The following is a 22892-nucleotide window of genomic DNA, read 5'->3' on the forward strand; positions in this document are numbered from 1 at the left end:
TTTAATAAATCAAAATTATTTTTAATTAAGAATGTTATTTAATTTAAATATACAATTTTTTCTTTATTTTTTTATATTATTTTTATGCTTTGTTTTCAGTTCTTTCTATAAAGTTTTAATTTTCTTGTTTGTTTATATTATATTTACAGTTTATACTATGTACTATTATAATATATCATACTGCCATATAGAAAGAAAAGAGAAGAGTCTTACACTTATAATTTTAAAGAAATTCCAGAGAACACAAACATTCATTACCATAGTAACATTTTCAACTAAAAACTTACTTTTGCATTATTACCTCATAATTTCACTGATAAAAGTTCTGTTGGTTCTGTTTTTATGTTTGTAATAATTGTAATTAAATTATATTTAATTTTTTCATGATGATGTATACTTAAAAAATGTTTTATAATTTCTATTGAAAACCAATTATGTTTAGCATTGATGGCTTATGCTGATTTTCAGTATATACAGTCTAAACAGTATCCTTAGTATTCAAATAGCATCACAACACCCCAAAAAACTAGCATATAAATATTAAAATTTACTCATACTAATGTTTTCATTTGTTTATAATGAACATTATCAGGCATCATTCAATGAAAATCAAGCAGAACATCTTTCAAACATTTAAACATAATCAAAATACAAATATTGAGATGTGCAATCATATGCAATTACATAGAAAGATAAATTTTAAATTATAATTAAAATAACCATAAAACATTTATTCCCTTTTTTTAAACAAATGAAAACATTAGTATCAGTAAATTTTAGTATTTATTTGCTGGTTTTTTGGTGTTTATAGTGTTGTTTGTATTAAGTATGACAAGTTTCTGCTAAGGTAAATCATTGGTGTTCTACAATAAATTTAAAATCATATAAGAAATGTGCCATATTAGCCTGAATTTAGGTTGATCCCAAATATAACTGCTAGTTCATACTTCATGAGAATGGAAAAGAGAAGAGAAATGACACTGAATAGTGTGCAACACTTCATGCATTACTAGTGACCTACTTCAGTTTTCTGTTGTTTAGGAAGAAAAGTTGACAGAATTCCATTTTTCTTTTTGCTGATATCTTACACATTTGCATCCTTTAACACAGAGACTGATAAAATTGAAATGATTAGAATTAAAACAGAATTATCTTTGAAGAATCATGTTTATCATTTATATATTATATCAAATCTGAATAAAGATTATGTTTACATCTGTATATATTTAAAATTTACTTAAAATATTAAAAAATTTATTTCAGAATCATTTTCCTTAACTTATTTTATAAGGTTATAATAATCTCTTCTCTTTCCTTTTTGAATTAATTATCCACATGTACTGTTTTTAAAACTTTACAACAGATATGTGTTTAAAGCTTTAGTTTAAACTGCAGGTATCAATAATATATGCTTAGTTTTCTTTCATTGTTTTGAAGTATGAATGTTAATGGGAAGGGAATAATAGAAAAGAGAAGAGATACATTCTTTTCTCTTTTCTATTCTCATAAAATATGAACCAAACTTAAGTTAACTTCCAAATTTGGAATCTTTATTTTTTGAAAAATATTAGGACCTGAATGTAAGTTGACCTTTTATTATTAATTTTATTTACATGCAAAATATTAGCAATTTACATTCAAAAAATTTGGAAGGTTTAAAACAGAATCATATCAAACACATAAATTTATAATTACAATAAAAATCTACACTTTACAACAATAAATTTTATGGCAAACTTTCAGAGACATTCCCCAATCTTTGGCAATTGCCCAATTATTACAGACTTCTAGGAATACAATAAAAAGTTACCAGAATTGACTGATTCTGTCAAATATGATAAAAAAAATCAATATACAATCTATTAATTTATTGTTTTTGAACAATTGACTAATTGATTATTTATATCAGGTCAGTCCATAAGTCCATGCACATTTTTATGACCTTGAGAAAAATCTTGTTTTGCTGTTAAAAATGTTAGTCTAATGTGATAATTTTTACACCGAAGTGTTAAATTGGATCTCATTCCTATAATACTGTTCAGAATTGTGAACATTTTAGTTGTTTATTTTCGTTAAAATGGAAGTAACCGACGAATATAAAAGACACGTTTTATACTTTTTATTTGGTGAGAATGCTACAAATGCAGCCAAAAAAATAAATACTGTACATAATCAAATCGTAATTAGTTCAAGGACTGCGCAGAAGTGGTTTGAAAGATTTAGAAACAACGATTTTAGTGTGGAGGATAAGGCTCGTACGGGAAGATCCGTCGACTTCGACGACGATGCTCTCTCTGCACTAGTCTGCACTGTAAAAAAGGCTATTTCTGAATATTTTGATTCAAAACCGAAATCATTTTACGAAGACGGGATTAAAAAGCTACCATCGAGATGGCAAAAAATTGTACAAAATAATGGTGAATACATTATAGATTGAAATAAAATTTAATTAAAATCTTTTGCTGCTTTTTTTGTAGATAAAAATACGCACGAACTTATGGACTGACCTGATAATTGTGCCAAATAGGCCTACTTAATTCTTGTGCATAGTTTATTACATTGAATTACTTTTTATTTTCATTATTATTATTATTATTATTTTTAATTTGTTTGAAGATTATTTTGAAAATGATTAGAGATGAATATTTAAAATTTTCTGAATACTTTTAACATATTTATAATATAAGTATTTTTACATCATTTTCAGGAATTTTTATTTGAAACAAATTGAAGCTATGAAACTTTTCATTATTATACAGGATGGTTATAATTAAAGTTGCTTTACTCAGACCTGTCTAGAGCCCGTTTTTGTGGACATATTTTGATGAAACTTGGTATATATGTTACAGGGACCATGGGGAAAAGAAATTCGAACTAATAATTTTTCTGCATTTTCCTTTTCTCCATGGTCTCTATAACATATATACCAAGTTTCATCAAAATATGTCCATGAGAATGGGCTCTAGACAGGTCTGAGTAGGGCAACTTTAATTATAACCACCCTATATTTTAAAATATTTCATGCATATTTTTAGTATAAATGATTTTAATTTGACTTTTGCTTTCTTTACATTTTTACAATTAACTGTAATCTAAAAAGATTACAGTTAATTGCTTAAAATCTCAGCAATAACTCTTAAAACAGACAATATAAAATATATAATATAATTATTTGAAATTTTTTTCATAAAAGTTTTTATAATTTTTTAATGAAAATGTCATAAACTTTTGTTTTATTAACTACATTCTTGATTATGTGATAAAATATTCTATTGTTTCAAACTCATGTGTTCAATTTAAACTAATATTAGAATTTAGAAATGAAACTGATGACAACATATATCTGAAAATGTTTTTAATTTCAAAACTTTCTGGCAACTGAAACCTATTTATCTTCTTTTTTAATTATTAGAAATGATAATAATAAAGATTAATATATTTTCAATTTATAAATTAAAATACAATAATTTTATTTTGATTTTATAAATTTCAGATATTATCTGAAACCTTTCATTTGTTCAGTCTTACGTCTCATGTTTCTTTTGGGTGGATGGCATTGGATAACTATCAAAGGAAAACAGGCTTCTGCTAAAGAAGCACCTATTATTACCTTAGCACCTCATTCCAGTGTATTTGATGTTTTACCAGTAATTTTGTTAGGTGGCCCATCAGTAGTTGCAAAAGCTGAAACTGAACAGACTCCATTTTTTGGAAGTAAGTATCATATCATTTTTAACGAAAATACCATTTGGATTTGGTATCATATTTAAAATATTAAGAAAACTGCTAAATTTGGGAAACAAAACAAATTTTTACTCAGAAATGTTTTCATTCTTTTAAAAGAATATTATCAGCTTTGAAATTAAAAAGTTTATTAGAATGAATTTGAAACTTTTTTAATTTAAAAAACAAGAAAATTATAATTATACTAAAGCTTAATAAAAAATAAATTAAAATATGAAATAAATAAAAAAAATTAAATATAACTATGTAATGTTAAATGCAGACTCATGGTAACTCACATTATGTAATTGTGAACAAAAACATCTTTTCATGTATTGGTGCCACATCCGGATAATGCTAGAGCTCTATCTGAAAGTGGAATCAAGAGAGGGTTTTTTGAATAAAAAAAGACAAAAGATACTACTCCCCTGCCTTAAGGAGTAGATGGATTGCCATTCTAGTAGATGGATTCATTGATGCTTACGATTATAACTTTTTTATTTAAAAATTTCTTTATAACTTTATCTGGAAGCAGAATCAATACATAGGGAGCTATATTTGTTGAAGGTCATATAATGTGGGTGGCTGGGAGTCTGTATTTAACATTATATTGTTTTACTAGCAGATGAGTCTGACATTGTTTGGGCAAAAAATAATTTTTCTTGTTGTACTTAAGAAAATATTAAAAATTAAAAAATACAGTATTTTTGAAGTTAAAATAAGATTAAACTAACTGAAACCAAAACGATGGAGAGATACCACACGCTTTTATATCAGTGACGTAATACACATAACTGAGGAGCAAACAAAGTGAAACAACTTGAATTAATTATCTCAGAAAAAAGAAAATGTGCATTATAATCAAGAAAATGCAAGTACTGTATTAATCTTTAAACTATTGGTATTGAATCTGTCATAAAATCTTTGACTCCTGTAAATCGAGTTATCCGATAAGAAAAAATACAATACCAATATAGCTCTATCATTGAAAAAATTGCTTATAAATGCTTACCTTGAGTTTTTGTTTAGTAGAAATGGCTAAAAAGTGCGCAAAATATGTACAGAAATATGGTATTACAGCACTATTTGTATTCGACAACCACCTGTTTAAAAGACCACTTTTTGAAGAAACCGTGGGTGGTCGCCATAGACAGGTTTCACTGTATATACATATTAATAAAAATGCCTTAACATTTTATGTATTTTTATGTATAAAATAATAACAGATAAACAAAAAGAAAATATACAATCTACATCAACGTCACACCAGAATCCAATTTTGCATTTTCTCACGCTAGAGGCATTAAGAATCCTTAGACATTACTTGCCAACAATTGACAGTTGCAAAGATGATGTTTTCAAGGTGTTCATGATCGTTGAAAAAGAAAGTTGAGACAGTTAAGTGTTCAAAACAAACAACACTAGACAAATTTTTCAGTTTTTCATCTACAGAGTAATTGTAAATGGAGGACACAATGTATTGTAAGCCTATACAATACATTGTATTGTATAGTATAAAATATAGTAGTGCGTTAAACAGTAGGTTTAACGCACTACTATATTTTCCTAATTGTAGTTTTGTGGTTTTTTTCCAACTTCTCTTTAGTCGTTACATCAGATAACTCGACACATTTCCACTTCTCCTTGGGGTGTCGACTTATGTGGAGTCGACTGTATGTTATAGACAAAGTGATTAATCAGGCATTATGAATAATGACCAAAAAGAGCACACAGTGTGATAAATATTGATTAATTTATCAAATTGACCAGTCATTATGAATACTGCTATCACCTAATCAGGCAAAGTGATAATAATACATTGAGGAGTGATCATCCAACATACACTAGCCAATCGACATTCTGAGTTGCTGATTGTATTGCATTTAGTACCAAATTTTAAACTGTGCGACATTTGATTTTAAAAATACTTCACTTATTTTATTTAGAAATATTTGTTTTTTGTGAATTATTTCAAAGTATTTTAAAAAGAACATGTAATCTTTTAAAACTAAGTACTATTAACTATATTAATTAAATGGTAAAATTTTTACCTATGTGCACCATAATGGTGCACATAGGTAAAAATTTTAGTTTAGGTACTTAGTTTTAAAAGATTACATGTTCTTTTTTAAAAGTAATTGCAACTGTTTGTGCTTCCAACAGATTTCTCCTAGAGGGGAGCTGCCAGCAGGCCGTCGATTGTTTAATATCACTAGATATTGATACATACTAGTTATTGATATGTGTGTTCAAGAACTACCGTGAATAAATAACTAGTGACGTTAAACAATTGGTGGCTTGCCGGCGGCTCCCCTCCTGGAGGAATCCGTCGAGAGCACAAACAGTTGCAACCGTCGCCAAATTCGGTACTAAACACAATACACATGTGCAACTCAGATGCGAGTGTTGATTGGCTAGCATATGTCGGATGATCACTCCTCAACGTATTATCACTTTGCCTGACTAGAGGATAGCAGTATTCATAATAAAGAAAAGGCGGTCGGAGCCTCTGTCTACGTCAAGGACAACAACAGTCATACCTACTGGCAATCAGCACTCACACTCAACAATCACTGCTCAGTTAACCAAGCCGAATTGTTAGCAATTCTGACTTTTTTAAACTACATCAAAAAGAATCACCACAACCTAAAAGGCACTACCATCAACATCAATACAGACAGCTGCACTGCCCTCCACCAAATAAAGAACAACAACAAGAAGTTGCCAATTATTAATAATAGTTTACAAATTTTGGAAAACCTTAGTACCTCTATGACAATAAATCTTATCTGGATTAAGGGACATTCTAATATCTACGGGAATGATAAAGCAGATGATCTGGCAAAAAAGGCCCACAAAATCACAAACAAGTGTAACTATAATGCTATCCCTTCCTCAACTATCAATAGTACTATGAACAACATCCTCATAGAGAAATGGCAGGAGGAGTGGGATACTAGCCACTCTGGAAGGCTAACGCACGAATTCATCCCCCGGATTGATGATCGGATGAAGAACAACTTTCTCCGTACAAATCATGCCATCACGCAGATCCTTACGGCCCATGGCAATTTTCGGGCCTATCTGCACCGTTTCTTGAACAAATGTGACCCAAACTGCACATGTGACATAAAGGAAAATGATGAACCTTTTCACCAAATTTTCACCTGCCCTAAGTATTCAACAGCCCACCAACCCCTACGGAAAATTGTGTATGCTGAAGGCCACCATTGGCCATGTAGGCTTAACGTTTTCCTTGCATCCAGAAAACTTTATAACTCTTTTAAAGACTTTGTTAGCAACCTCCCTCTTATGACCTACTCCGGCATTACTGCAAACCAGCCTGACACCGCCTCTACATCCTCATAGTCAACTTTGGCCGGGACCTCTGCAAGTTCATCCTCATGAAGTTTGTATTCTGCCTCATCTTCTGGTGGCCCCACTGCCCGGGCTATTTCCCTTGGGCGTGGCGCCCCTTTGTCGGGGTTTCTGTAAATCGGTTTTGACCAGCCTACTGTAAAATGGACTTTGTCGGGATTCTGTTAGAAAATTATTGTCGGGAAGTGATGTATCTATTCTTTTGTCAAACATGTCCTCTTATTCCTATTTGATTACCCTACTTTGCCCTTCACAAGGCACCAGTTGTATCACACTGCATATACCTTTTTCTGTAAAATTATTTTGATTGTAACTAATTATATCTCCCGGTGCGTGCCACGAGACTACCCCTTTTCATCTCCTTTTCTATCTCATTTCTCCTTCACCTTCGACCTTCTACTATGCTCTTAATCTATCTCTCCTTTCACACTCAGGCAATACCAGTCGAGTAGACCTGAGCCTTCACCCCCTGTTAATGAGTATGAGTATTCATAATAACCGGTCAATTTGATAAATTATTGAAATTTATTACAATGTCTGATTTTGTTGGTCATTATTCATAATGCCTGTATTAATCACTTTATCCATAATATACATATATAGATTTAATTAGTTTTGTTTTTTATATTTTAATTAATTTATAGCATTATTATAATTTTATTGTAATTTTGAAGCTGATGATAGTCTATTCAAACATTTTCATTCTTTTAAAAAAATTTGTTTCGGTTTCCTGAATTTAGCATTTTTCTTGTTATTTTATATCATTTTTAATAACTTTATTTGATATTATATTAGTATTAATACTATTTGTTTATTATTTACAAATGTTATAGAAAACTTAACATTTGAAAATAAAAAAATTAGGAAAACATATAATTAAAGAGTTATATTAGCTTTGTATGAGATTTTAAAGAATACAAAAGTTTTTGGAAATAGGCCATAGTATAATAAAATAATAGAAGAAAGCATTTTGCTAAGATGATAAAAAATATATATGAAGTCTAAACAGAAATATTTGTTGATTTATGTCCCTATTATTTAAATGTTATCTATTTTTCTTTGAATTAGCTACTTTCCGGACATTGGGGTATTAAAAAATATGATTGGATTGTGTGTATATAGTGATAGTTTCAATATTTTAATTATATAAACTGAATTATGAGTTGGTTAGTTATTGACTGTTTTCTAGATGTGTTGATAAATGTTAAATGCAGCATTATGAAATATCAAAGTATGCTTAATGTAATTTTATTTAAATTATTATGTTTTATTATGCAATATATAATTATATTAGAAATTAATATTTGTTGAATAAAGTCCTCATTATTAAAATTAAATATTTTATTTCAGAATTGATAAATTATACTCAACCAGTTTATGTACGAAGGAATGATCCAATGTCTCGTCAAAATACTATAAAAGAAATTCGGAAACGAGCTGAATCTGATGATGATTGGGAACAAATTGTAATTTTTCCAGAAGGAACATGTACTAACAGACAATGCTTAATTTCTTTTAAGCCAGGTAAATAATGCAGAATATTATCAAGATTACTTAAATATATATTTATATATGTGTGAGGTTTTGTGGTGTGGATGCATAACGTATGTATATATAATGTAATTCTTTGTAAATTGTTTTTAGGTGCATTTTATCCAGGTGTACCAGTTCAACCAGTTTGCATTAGATATCCTAATAAATTGGTAATGTTTATATCATATTTTCATTATATATAAAATATTAACAGAATTTTAAAAAGTAGAATATTACCAAATTTTTATATTTTATAAATACAGTTGTAAATTATTTCACATAACTCAATTCAAATAAATAAAATTTTGAAAGAATTAAAATTATTTTAAAATCTTATTTAAAAATATGAATTTAAGAATAATCTAAGATTTTTTTTTTAAAATCAACATGTAATTTAAGGTATAAACAGTAAAGAATAAAATAAAAATAAATTTTATTAAATTCCATTAATGAGAATTTTTTTTTAATTTAAAAAATCAAATTTCTGTTATAAATCACAGGAACATTGACTATATATTAATAGTGACCTCTTTTTATTTTATTAAAGCTTAATAAAAGCTTAAATATGATTTTTTTTATTGCTAGAGATTTTAATCTGTTTATTTGCAAAATAGTGACAGAGTAGCCTAAAGAAAAATCAAAGCTGTTAATGTAATTAGTGTTCCAATTGTTATTACAGTTGAAATTTATCTTATACTTTTGTAAATAAAAATACAACAATTACAGTTACAGTAATATTTTATAAATTTATAAAATATTACTGTATGGAACATAATTAATTAATCCAATGTATGGAACATAATTAATAAGGCAACAACTACTGGATTATATTAAAATTTTAAATTTAGATTTAATAATTATAATTAAATTAAATAATTTAGAAAATTTTGGAAGAAAAGAATTGGCCTGGAATGGGACTGGAGGCTCAGTAGCATAACTCGCCACATATCTACATAGTAAGTGGCAATTGCAGATTTGAGTCCCACTCAGGACCGATTCTTTTCTTCCAGAATTTTCTAAATTATTTAATTTAATTATAATTATTAAATCTAATAAGAGATAGCACTTTTGTCACTTTATGCCTCCTCTAGTGACAAATTATTTAATAATTAATTTAAAATATGAGGGTCATTCTAAAAGTAAAGAACGTTTGTCTCTCTAGATATTTTTATTTAAGATAATGAAACAAAACTTATTTTACAACACACATGATACCTTAGCTATTTTTCTGCATAGTCGCCATACAAATTTAAACATTTGTCATAGCGTATCACCAGCTTTTCTATGCCTTCTGCACACTCAGTTACCGCCAAGTTCTTGAACCAGTCATTAACGGCCTCTTTCAATTTGTTGTCACTTCCATAGTGATTCCCAATCAAAAAAGTCTTCAATTTGGAAAAAGATGGTAATCACTACGAGCCAAGTCCTGGCTCAAAGTCCAGCAACATGCAGATGTGCATTATTGCTGCTTTGTTGACGAAGAACTTGCTTTTTCAGTTTAAGTGTGAAGTTTTTGAACATTTTCTTTATAGCCAGGACTTGGCTCAGAGTGATTACTATTTTTTTTCCAAATTGAAGACTTTTTTGATTGGGAATCACTATGGAGTGACAACAAATTGAAAGAGGCCGTTAATGACTGGTTCAAGAACTTGGCAGTAACTGAGTGTGCAGAAGGCATAGAAAAGCTGGTGATACGCTATGACAAATGTTTAAATTTGTATGGTGACTATGCAGAAAAATAGCTAAGGTATCATGTGTGTTGTAAAATAAGTTTTGTTTCATTATCTTAAATAAAAATATCTAGAGAGACAAACGTTCTTTACTTTTAGAATGACCCTCGTAATTACAATACAATAGCCTGATTATAATCTGGTAGTTACTGGCTTACTATTTATAAGTTTAAAGCATAAATTTGGTTTTGACAATTTTTTAAATTTTAAAATGTATTTTTCAAAATTATTTATATAGTTTAAATAATAGAATAAATGATAGTCACAATATTATTTATTTTATTATTGTATTGAGTGAAAGTTATACCTATGTATGTGTGTATAATACAGTATGTGTGTTTAGATTTTGATATGTATGTATAAAAAAAAAAAAGGAGAAAATACTGTTGGAGTGAGTTTGATATTCAAATACTACATTTGCATCATTTGAAATAAAATATGGGATCACTGATATTAATTTATTTACACCTAGTATGCTATCAATAAGTTCTGGTATAAATATAACTTATACAATTCAAGTTTATTAAAAAGTAATATTATAACAAACATTTTTTATAACTATTAGATAATATGGTAATTAACATGCATTTCTAATGTTTAGTGTTCACCTTCATCCTTAGTCTCCACTTTTTTATGGTGGTATGGATGCTTTCCATAGGAAAGGCCCAAAAAAAAATTCTTACAGAAGGGTTGTTTTTGAGAGCCTTGGTACTTGTTTGGAATTTAACATAGACCTTCAGCTGAAATTTAACCATATTATTCTTAATCTAATTGTTTCAGGTCAGATGGTGCAACAGGCCATTCTTCCTTTAAAATGAAACCTGGAACATTTTAATCAATCCTGTTTAGTATTGTCACTGTGGATAAAGATCCGAGTCTTGCTGAAAAGCCCAAATTTGATTTTTGAACAGAGTTTAGTTGTTCTACTACTGCTTGAAGATTCCCTGTCTTATAGTTCCTGGCACTCACTTTAACCCTGTTGATAAAAAATAAAATTTTGCTTTTCCTTGTTGAGTAATCTTGCCTAAACCATCACACTTTCAGGATTTTGAGCTCTTTGAGACTTCCATACATACAAGGGTGTCTCTTTTACTGATTTGGCATAAACATTGCCATTTTTGTTTGTTAAATGTGTTCTTTGTAATAAAAATTTTTCATCTATGAAGAGAATATTTTTACATCTCTGTATCTCTGCAAAAGGCAAAATCAGCAAATCAGCTTTTTCTTTTGAGCCTGTGTCAATACATGGTAGGTACCATGCTTTAAGCTTGATCCTTTTTCAGTTCTAGATGAATGGTTTGTCTTGTCTATAATGCCAGTTTTTTTGGCATTGGCCATTGCTCTTCAAAGCCTTAAGCATTCCTGAAGTTTTTATTCTTTGGACAACCATTTCTTAGTCAGTACTCAATACTGTTAGTTTCCTAGTTTCTTGTTGTTACCTCTTAATAGTATGGTATGCAAATTAATTATCTGAGCATTATAAATAACTTTTTTAGGAGAGCTGTTACAATCACTAAGTTACAAGCATGTAATCTATAATTGTAAATCCATATATTTTGTATCAAGTACTTTCCATTAACCATTTGGTTACACAAAATACAGTAGAGTTGTTCATTTGAATCAATTGGGGACTGGGGTTGTTCGGATTAGTGATTTGTTCGGATAACCAATTATGTATGAAAAAATATATTAACCTGTCTGATGTTCAAATTTTTCTCTGTTGCGTGTCGCTTTGTGTTGAATTTTCATCGATTTTAAGCCTAATGAAAATTTTTATAATAATAATCGAGGCTATTGTATCGTTAAAAATTATTTATTTATTTTGTACAAACAAAATAAATATATTGAAGAATATAAAAACGTGAAAATTATACTTTAAAAGTAAATCTAGAATCAAAAAAGTTCGATTCAGCACGACACAGTCCGACTGGAAAGCGTTCGGATAACCGGTGATTCGGATAACCGGGGTTCGGATTAACGACTCTCTACTATATAAAGAATTTTAATTTTCTGCCCATTAATCTATAGCTATATAGTTGTTTACTGTGCAGAGATTATTTTTAAAACCAATTCACAAACCTAAGGTCATTGGTTAGATTTTTCTGATTATTTGTATGGTGTTTTTGGTTGGAATTAATCTGTTATTCTCTAATCACATATTTTATAATACATAAGTCCTGAAAAAGAGCTATTTATAATATTAATGGTATGCAAAGTTTCTTGTACCATTCCCAGGTTTTAGCAGATAGAAAATTTTTGATTTCTTGATTCCTTGAAGAAAAAGAAAAAGCTACAGAATAGTCTCCACTTTAAAAACTAGTTATAAACCTATCCTTTTTTTACAGTGTATTTTTACATTATTTTTAAATAATGCAATTGACAAAAGGAAACTAATCCTCTTTTTTACATGATCAATTTTTTTATGCAAAATATACAGTTTATTTGAAATAAATTTAACTTTTTGTGAAAATTGAGTTATTGTTAAAAAAGTTTCTCTTTGTTGAAATCAATAATTCGTTTATCTTTTTAAAGCACAGTATAGTACTATATGTACATCAGAGAATATTATATGTTGATTTTATGTTTCATATGCTACCTTTTTGTTTACTATATTTACATGCAAATAATGTTAATGATAAATGATGTTACAATAAAAAAACCTAGTGTTTCTTTTGTAAATTGCTTATTTTTTTCATTTCACTGAAGTTGTGAATCCTAGCAAGCATTTTCTACAAGATACATGTGCTGTACTTTTTTACGCAATTTTTTTTGTTTTACGTGGCTTTCTTTGGAATATATCCACCACACAGAAAGGGGTATACTTAAGAAAAACTCAGACACCAATACCAGTTAAAAAACTTCAACAAGTTTACTAAACACTAACATTTTAAATGGATGGAAATGTCAAAGTTCAGTAAACTCATCAAAGTTTTTAACTGGTATTTGTGTCTAAGTTAGATTTTCTCAAGCTGTAGTTTTTTTGTAGGACTTTCATGTCTAATAGAACAAAGATTGCAGCTTACCTTACATAGAATTTGAAAAATACAGCACATACATGTAAATGATGCATGTATCAAATGCATGAAAAACTAAGACAAAATTTGTATCAGAACTTATTAGCATATGGGGTATATAAAATTTAATCATAATTTTTAAACTAAATCTTAAATCTTATATTTTAGGATACAATGACATGGACATGGGAAGGACCTGGAGCGTAAGTTTGCCAAAATTTCTAGTTTCATTTTGGATTATTTTAATTTTGCTTGATAACTATATAGTTCTAATTTTATAAGATGCTTAATGCTTTATGTTTCAATTTTATTTGTTACAATTGTTTTAACAAGCAATTTTTATGAAAACCAAACTTTCATAATTAAGTAATCCTTAATACAGTAAATGATTTTTTTCACATTATGTCTATACTATAGAAACTATTGCTATTTCACTCGAATGTTATATTAATATTAAATAAATTTACACATAACCATAAACAACAACTTATATATTATATTAAATATTATTTGTTAATATATTATTTATACAATGGGTGATCAGTAAATGAACATAAACCATTCCAAGATTTTGTTCGCTATCCGAATTGTTCGTTAACCGATTATCGATTTACCATAGGTTTTAATGGGAATTTAATTACAGTAGAGAATCGTTTATCCGAACGCCGGTTATTCGAACGCTTTCCAGTCGGACTGTGTCGTGCTGAATCGAACTTTTTTGATACTAGATTTACTTCTAAAGTATTATTTTTATGTTTTTATTTTTTTCATAAAGAAATAATTTTTAACGTTACAATAGCCTCGATTATTATTATAAAAATTTTCATTATGCTTAAAATCGATGAAAATTCAACACAAAGCGACACGCAATGGAGAAAAATTTCAACATCAGACAGGTTAATATATTTTTTCGTACCTAATCGGTTATCCAAAAAATCTGTTATCCGAACAACCCCAGTCCCCAATTGATTCAGATAAATGACTCTCTACTGTAATTCATTCTGGAGATCCCAAAAAATAAAAAAATATACTTTCTTACTACGTTTATTTATATGTAATAATAAAAATACATACATACAGTCTTGCATTTTTATTAGTCATGTTTTTTCCATTTGAGGGAGTTAAAGAATCTATCTAATGTCAATTGCTTTTCTCTCTTCTTCAGGATTTTTCAGTAATAATTAATAACATTGTAATTGTAGAAATCCCCAAGCCTCAACCTGGTTTGGATGCCATTCTAAGACCATTGTTCTGACATCCTCCCACGTCTTCAAAAGATGTTTAATAGAAGATATCAGCATTAATCCTTTTTTTCAGAAGAAAACATATCTTGCCAAGTTTTTTGGTGTTCTTCATTCAAGAGTTCTTGGTGTTCTTCTGTCGTCAGATCAGTTCCATTATGATCTTTTCAATGTTCTTTATTTCTCAGATGTGATTTTTGTTACTCCTTTAGCTTCTTGAGTCTTCTTGATTATACTGTATCTTTCTTAAATAAGATTGAACTGTGGCCAACTGTAGACCTGTTCGAGCTATACTGTCCATCAACATTAGGCATTTTCTGCCCACTCTCTACCTTTGCTATTATACTCTCACCTTTTGAAAAGAAAAACAGATGCAAAACTTAAATGAGTGCCTGCCCAACAGTCTTGCAAATACTATAAAAGAATTGTTTTTGTCAGAAAAATAAAAGGCTGGAATTACAAGGTAGAGTTTCAAAGCTTGGAGGAATACTATCTGATCAGTATATACCATGTTGAGCATCGATGTCGACGTCTCCCACACTCCGAAAAGTTTCGAATTGTTGTCTGAAGACAAGGGAAGACCAATCGGTATTCATTATTTTACATCGCTGCTTCTTGTGTTTGTTCTGTAAGGTGTTCGTTATCCAATCATGTGTTCGTTGTCCGAACATAAAAATCTTTCGCAAAAGTGTCTGTTAACTGATCTGTTCGTTAACCGATCACTCACTGTATTTATATATTTTAATATTTATTTAGTTAAATATGTTATAGCATGTATTAAACATATACAGTCAAACCTGTTTTTATGCGGGGGATAGGGACCGCATTAAAAAAAACGCATAAAAAAAATCTCATGAAACTTCACGAATGGCTGTAAATAATAGTTTTCGCAACACAATTTAAAAAAATATTTTTTTATGCGGTCAACAGGGACCGCATAAAAAAGTCTCACATAGAAAATAACTCAAAACCGTACGATATAGAATTTATTGACAACAGATGTCAGCACTTGACTGCATCGTCTGGTCTATCGTCTGTTTTACATGTTTTTGTCCGGGTGGTGTTTTGTTGACTTAAAAAGTAAATTATTTCATTTTTCGCATATTCATGCAATAATATTACTATAATAAGTGCATTTATGCTATAATAAGTTTATTTAGCTATAATAAGTCAACGTGAGACATGACGAATCGCACGAGACTAGTCGCCAACTATACCGCACAAATAAAAAATCGCACAAAAAAAACCGCACAAATTAAAAATTTGCATTAAAAAATCGCACAAATAAAAATCGCACATAAAAAGAGCGCATAAAAACAGGTTTGACTGTATATGTTTAATATTTACTAAATGTTAAAGTAATATGTTTCATAAGTTTCTTGAATTCTTAAAAGACCCAAAAGTTATATGGAACAGAATTAGGAGTACAGTAGAGCATCGATTATCCAAACCAAATTATGGAAACTGGGGTTGTTTGGAAAATTGATTTTTCGGATAACCGATTATGTACAAAAAAATATATTAACCTATCCCATGTTGAAATTTGTTCAAATCTTGGCACATCCTCAAGTACCCTCTCATGGTCGCGCCAGTGCTGCCAGCTAAAACACGCACACCAACAAAAATAATATTGGTGTAGCCCAAGACATAGCCAAAGATTGCAGCGCCAGAACACCAGCAGAAATTTAAATTTGCTGACTGGAAAGCTTTCAGTGAATTGACATTTTGGTTGATTGACATTTGGATAATTGATGTTCTACTGTATATGATTGTGGTAATCATTCTCCATTCTACTCACACACCTAACCGTGAGATGTTTGGGACAAACACTATGTTGTGTTTGTCCAAAACATCTTACGTCTCACAATAATAAATGACCTTGAATTATCATGATGCAAATTGAAGCCATGATTCCACTGTAATCACTTTTTCTGAAAATAATGTCACAAGTGGCATAAGACATTTGAGTAATAAAGGCCATTTATGGTATTATCATGTTCCAAAAATTCTGGAAAACAATGTTCTTATGCTTATTATACCATGAATAAAAAGGAAGACAAGCTTTAGAAAAACTTTTTATTTTTTCGAGTATGCATTTTGGACAATTATGTCCCTTTTCAACTCTTGTGTTACAATTGGATTATGAGAAATGCAGGAGTTGTGACATTAGATAAAATATGGATGGCGATTATTGATTAACAGGTGTAACCTGTTAATCAATAATCACCATCCATAATAATAATGTATAATAAGTCTAGCAAAAAAGAAAAGCCACCTTAGCGCTTGTATAATTGAATGTTCTTGTGATTAAAGAATGCAATATTCATTACCTTATCTGTCAACTTAACAGTTTTTGCTTTCTTTAGAGGTGATGAAGAAAGTTGTTTTCATTCACTGCTTTGTTTTTTTTATGATGAGATCATAATAGTACAGCTATGCTTCATCTGCTGTGATTGTTTTTCAGAAAGTTTTTTCACCTTGTAAGCAAAATCTAGCTTTCAGTTCCATACACATCATTCAATGTTGCATTTATTTAGGAGTCAACAGTTTTGGAATTCAGTGAGTACAAATGCAAGTAAGGCCTAAATGTGTACTTATGTTTGATTGCATGATTGCATGCTTTATGTAGGGAATGCTTAGAATCAGTAGCAGTTGCTGTAATGATGCTCTACTTTCTTCCTTGATGATGATTGCAGACTTTCAAATCATGATTTCTGTTGTTGATGTTGAAGATCTGCCCTCACAAGAACAATGTTGCACAACTCTCTTTCTTCATTGAATGCTTTGTGCCAGCAAAAGCACTTTCCCATGCTATCATTTTAATCTCAAAAAGTCTGGCGCAGCATATGTTTCTGACTCTATTTTCCTTAAATACACACAATTTAATTGCATACCCCTTGTTCCAATGATGTTTCCATTTCAAACAAATACCGTATTTTACGGACTATAAGACGCACTTTTTTCTTTGAAAAATTGTCTCCAAAATTCAGATGCGTCTTATAGTCCCTAGCGTCTTATAGTTCGTAAAATACGGGTAACTGTTTTCATAAGCAATGTATAACTAGATCATTTAATCACATAACACACAAGAACCACAGCCATATAGCACCATCTTAGGGTTTTTGTTAGAAGTAAATTCTTTTTGCTGAAACTTTGTCAGAGCAAAAAGAATTTACTTCTGGGCTTTATGTTGCAGCTCTAACATTAGTCATAAGAAATCCAAATATAATAAAAAATAGAAATTTTGATTTATTACATTAAAATAAAATTATGAATATTTCAAATCTTAATTTCTTTTATTTTAGGTTGAAATTGTTATGGTTAACACTGTGCCAGTTTAGAAGTTATTGTGAGATTGAGGTAAGAATATCAAATGAAACTTTTTTTATAAATGAAGAGCTTTTTTATAAATTTTTTTCTTGAAATGAAGACTTAAAGGAAGTGCTTTTTATTTATAAAACGTTTTGTTTTTTAATTTATGATGTTTTAAATAAAAAATTTAGAAGGAATTTTTCCTTTTCTAGTTTGTAACTCAAAGTTCCAACTTTTTTTGAATCTCAAAGTTTTTTTGAGATATCAACAAATTAAATGCAAAAACTGTAACCAAAACCTTATTTATCCTGTAAATTTCAATAAAAAATGAAGTTACCATATATCTCGGCAGATAAGATGATAATTGAATCATAAAAAAAAGGCCCCCAAAATCTGGGGTCATCTTATAGGACAGATACAAAAACAATTAGATTGAAATTTATATAAATAAAACCATTATACAAAAACGGACAAACTGTAATTATTTACTAGCAGAAACTAGGGTATGTGCACAAAATAGAATAGCCCATACGACGTTTTTGTGAATAATCAAGGTCCTTACCTGAATGCCCAAATCAGTGGGAATGTTTGCAACAATAGCAAGGCAGAGCTACCAGATGCAAGAAAATAAAATTTGTTTATTTGAAAAATTACGAATTGGATATAATTCCATATAAGCTATACAGTGTTATTATCCAGATGATGATCGCTGATCTAAACTAAATTCATAGGCCATTGATAGTTTGGGGGTCATCTTATAGGACAGATATATGCTAAAACTATAAAACTTTGACAAAAATTTATACCTCATCTGCCGAGATATACGGTAAATTATAAAAATTTTTCATAATTATCTTGAAATTACTTTATTATATTTTACATTTTAACATAGTGAATTTATAACTGTTTTGTTATTCATATTTATATATAATCATAAATAGAGACATGTTATGGAGAATACTTTTGTGTTGAAAGTTATCATTTGGACATAAAATTAACAAAAAAGTTATTACTACTATTTTAAGTGTTATCACTAATTATTTTTTCCTAATAGTTCCTGTCAATAGCTTCTTGCATAGTATTTCATGTTTCATCAACTAGTTGTTTCAATTCAACTGAAATTATCAGTACAGTAGAGAGTCATTAATCCGAGTCCTGGTAATCTGAATTGCCAGTTATTCAAACGATTTTCAGTCGAACTGTGTCGTGCTGAATCGAACATTTTTGATACTAGATTTACTTTTAAACTATAATTTTCATGTTTTTATATTTTTCAATATATTTATTTTGTTTGTACAAAATAAAGAATTAATTTTTATCGATACAATAGCCTTGATTATTATTATAAACATTTTCGTTAGGCTTAAAATCGACAAAAATTCAACACAAAGCGGCACGCAACGGAGAAAAATTTGAACATCGGACAGGTTAATATAATTTTTCGTACATAATTGGTTATCTGAACAAATCACTAATCCGAACAACCCCAGTCCCCAATTGATTTAGATTTACGACTCTCTACTGTATCTCTTTTGTTTGTTAGTGTATCGTTCGTGTTTTTATTATTAAATATTGTTTTGTTGCAATAAAATTAATATTAAAATAATACAAATTTTTTTCATTTGTATTTATTTTTTATTATATGGTCATATCATTATATCATGTAATCATCATCAGGAATTACATCATTATTTTATTTATTTTTTTTTAAGAAAATAAATTAAATTCTTTTATAATACTCTTATAGTCATCTGTACAATTTTTATTTTATGACTAAGTTTTACATTAATTTTTTTTTTTTTTAAATAAATTTTTAACAGATGAATTTATCTTTTTTGAAATATCCCATAGAAAATTATTTCAGTAACATCAATACAAATATTCAATATTTTATGTAAAAAAAATGTTAATTAACTAGAAGAAAATTATAAATATGAAAAATATTTATAATAATCTTCCATAAATGTATATATAATTATGATAAATTACAAAAATTATTAAAATTTTTATGAAAAATAACTTCCATACTATCTATTTTATCAAATAAGTATAAAAAATTAAACAACTTTTATATAGCAACATACAGTAAATCTACATTTGTAACATGTATAATAAATACCAAAAATGCTGTTGGAAAATGGAAATTGTAATTACAGAATATGTTGCAGTATTTTTATATAACAGTATACATATTTCTTCAAATTATTTATTATCTATAAGTTGTAATCAAATTATTATTAAGGTTTTTTTATTTAATTAAAACCTTTTTAATTTATTTTATTGTTTCTAGCACTCATTTATTAAATTTGTATTGGAAGAGTTTATTAATATAGTGGGAAATAATTTCTAAATGTTTTCTAGTATCATATATAATTTACTTATTACATTATTTCAATTTTAGTATTTGCCTGTATATAAACCTAATGAAATTGAGAAAAGGAATCCTAGACTATTTGCTCAGAATGTGAAGCTTTGCATGGCTCAGTAAGTAGTAATAAATTTTATTATTTCATATATTAGAATTTATAATTTTACGTTCTTAGATGTTATAGAATATAATATAGAGATGTGGTGATCAGTCAAATTTTGACCCTTTTAGTTTTTTACATTTAAATTTTTTAAAAACTTACCTTATCCTCAAAATTAACATTGTCTTTTTATAATAATAATAATAATAATCAATAATAATCAAAGGGTTGTTGATCAAAAAAGAACAATTATACACAACAACCTTATTCCACAAACAACACTTGAACTTATCAAACAATAGGTTGCTGATCAAATACATCAACAGACAGAAACATCTAACATTAATGACGATCATGTAACCTGTCAGGATAATCCAGCAACAAGCATTGATAATAACACACACACAACAAGTACCACTAATGATACTACAGACACTTCCTCATCCATCACTGATAACATAGACATGGATTTAGTTAATACGCTCTCACCTATATTTCAGGAAACACTCACTAAATATACAGGCACAGATCCCACACAACGACCACGAATACCAAAAATAAACACGTCAAAGGAAGTAGAAAAAACACTAAATTATGTAAACACTCACTTAATACCACACTACATTCATTCAATTTCTACACTCGCAGACATTCATACATTAGTTTATGCTGGGGCAGTCACAGTAGTGACACACCATGGACTGAAGGTACAGTCACAGACAAATACACAGAAAACACAATACTATCACAAGCCTGCCTGGCAGAGAAGAATAGAAATACAAATAAATGACATTAGACAGCAATTAGGCAGGCTGACACAATACACTAAAAACAACATAACACCCAAATTAAGGAAACAGCTCAAAAACATTTTCAAGAAAATAAAAACACACAAAACACGAACATCACAACACACACATTACAGAATACATTGATACACTAAAACAAAAACTTGCTGCCAAAGCACGTAGACTCAAACGATACAAAACATGTACACTACGAAAACAACAAAATAAATTATATACAAACAATGAAAAACTCTTTTACAGACAAATTAATAACAAAGCAAACACTGATACACAGCACAGTGGCACACCAACAGAAGAAGAACTCACAACATATTGGTCTTCTCTTTGGTCCAGTGCTGTCACGCACAATGCTGATGCAGGCTGGATCGAGGAGGAGAACAGAAACTTGCACAACATACCAACTATGCCCTGTGCTGAAATAAACATACACGATTTCCAATACACTGTCAACAGAACACACAACTGGAAGACACCTGGTGTAGACAACATTCACAATTTCTGGTACAAAAAGTTTACATCACTGCACCAGGAACTAGCTAAACACCTAACACACATTATCATCAATCCACAAGACATGCCAAATTTTCTTACTCAGGGCATCACCTACATGAAACCTAAAAACAACAATACCACAGACCCCACACAATACAGACCAATTACATGTCTCCCTACACTGTACAAATTATTGACATCCTGTATCTCAAACAAAATATACAAACATATTGAAGAACACGACATTCTAACAGAACAACAAAAAAGGTTGCCGTAGAAATCACAAGGGATGCAAAGAACAGTTACTCATAGATTCAGTCATTCTACGGCAAGCACACAAACAACACAGAAACATACACATGGCTTATATAGACTACAGAAAAGCATTCGACAGTGTTCCACACAGTTGGCTGCTACATATTCTACATATGTACAAAATACATCCATCACTCATTGCATTCTTTCAAAACACTATGCAGCACTGGAGAACAACACTACATCTCAGGGTTAGTAACACTTCCATACAAACAAACCAAATCTTTATTAGGCGAGGAATATTGCAAGGAGATTCCTTGAGTCCTCTCTGGTTCTGCTTAGCCCTGAACCCATTATCCAACATGTTAAACAACACACAATATGGTTACAATATCAGACATGAAAAAACAACACAGTTTACACTGTCACATCTCATGTACATGGATGACATAAAACTTTATGCATCCACACAAAAACAACTTTATCAACTCCTACAAATCACACACTCATACACCAAGGACATACAAATGGAATTTGGCCTAGATAAATGCAAAACAGTTCACATAGAAAAAGGAATCCTGAAGAAAGAAGATTTTGCGCTTGGAAATGGAGACATTATTGAATCCATGGAAGAGGGCGAGTTCTACAAGTATTTAGGATTCCAACAGGCCAAACTAACAGAACATACACAAATAAAGCAAAGATTAATTAAAGAATACCAAAGTAGGTTAAATGCTATTCTCAGAACACAGTTAAATGCAAAACACACAGTTAAAGCAATAAACACATATGTCATCCCAGTACTCACATATTCTTTTGGAGTTATACATTGGACTCACACAGATCTTGAGCCAACTCCAAAGGAAAACAAGAACAACACTTACTAAGCATAAACATCATCATCCTAAATCCGCCACAGAAAGATTAATCCTTCCAC

The 22892-nt window shown here is 29.5% G+C and overlaps 1 protein-coding gene across 6 annotated transcripts in view; it reads left to right on the forward strand.

The window, feature by feature from the left end:
- LPCAT (lysophosphatidylcholine acyltransferase) overlaps positions 1 to 22892 on the forward strand; it is a 74672-nt gene that overhangs the window by 27071 nt on the left and 24709 nt on the right. For all 6 annotated transcript variants that reach the window (XM_067276260.1, XM_067276258.1, XM_067276259.1 and 3 more), the window contains 6 exons: positions 3494 to 3714; positions 8452 to 8625; positions 8746 to 8804; positions 13547 to 13581; positions 17925 to 17979; positions 20333 to 20415. In XM_067276260.1, coding sequence (XP_067132361.1) covers positions 3494 to 3714; positions 8452 to 8625; positions 8746 to 8804; positions 13547 to 13581; positions 17925 to 17979; positions 20333 to 20415 — 627 coding nt within the window. The remainder of the gene's footprint in view (positions 1 to 3493; positions 3715 to 8451; positions 8626 to 8745; positions 8805 to 13546; positions 13582 to 17924; positions 17980 to 20332; positions 20416 to 22892) is intronic.

Source organism: Centruroides vittatus, unplaced genomic scaffold (genome assembly GCF_030686945.1).
Source record: "Centruroides vittatus isolate TY-2023 unplaced genomic scaffold, ASM3068694v2 contig_680, whole genome shotgun sequence".
NCBI lineage: Eukaryota > Metazoa > Arthropoda > Arachnida > Scorpiones > Buthidae > Centruroides > Centruroides vittatus.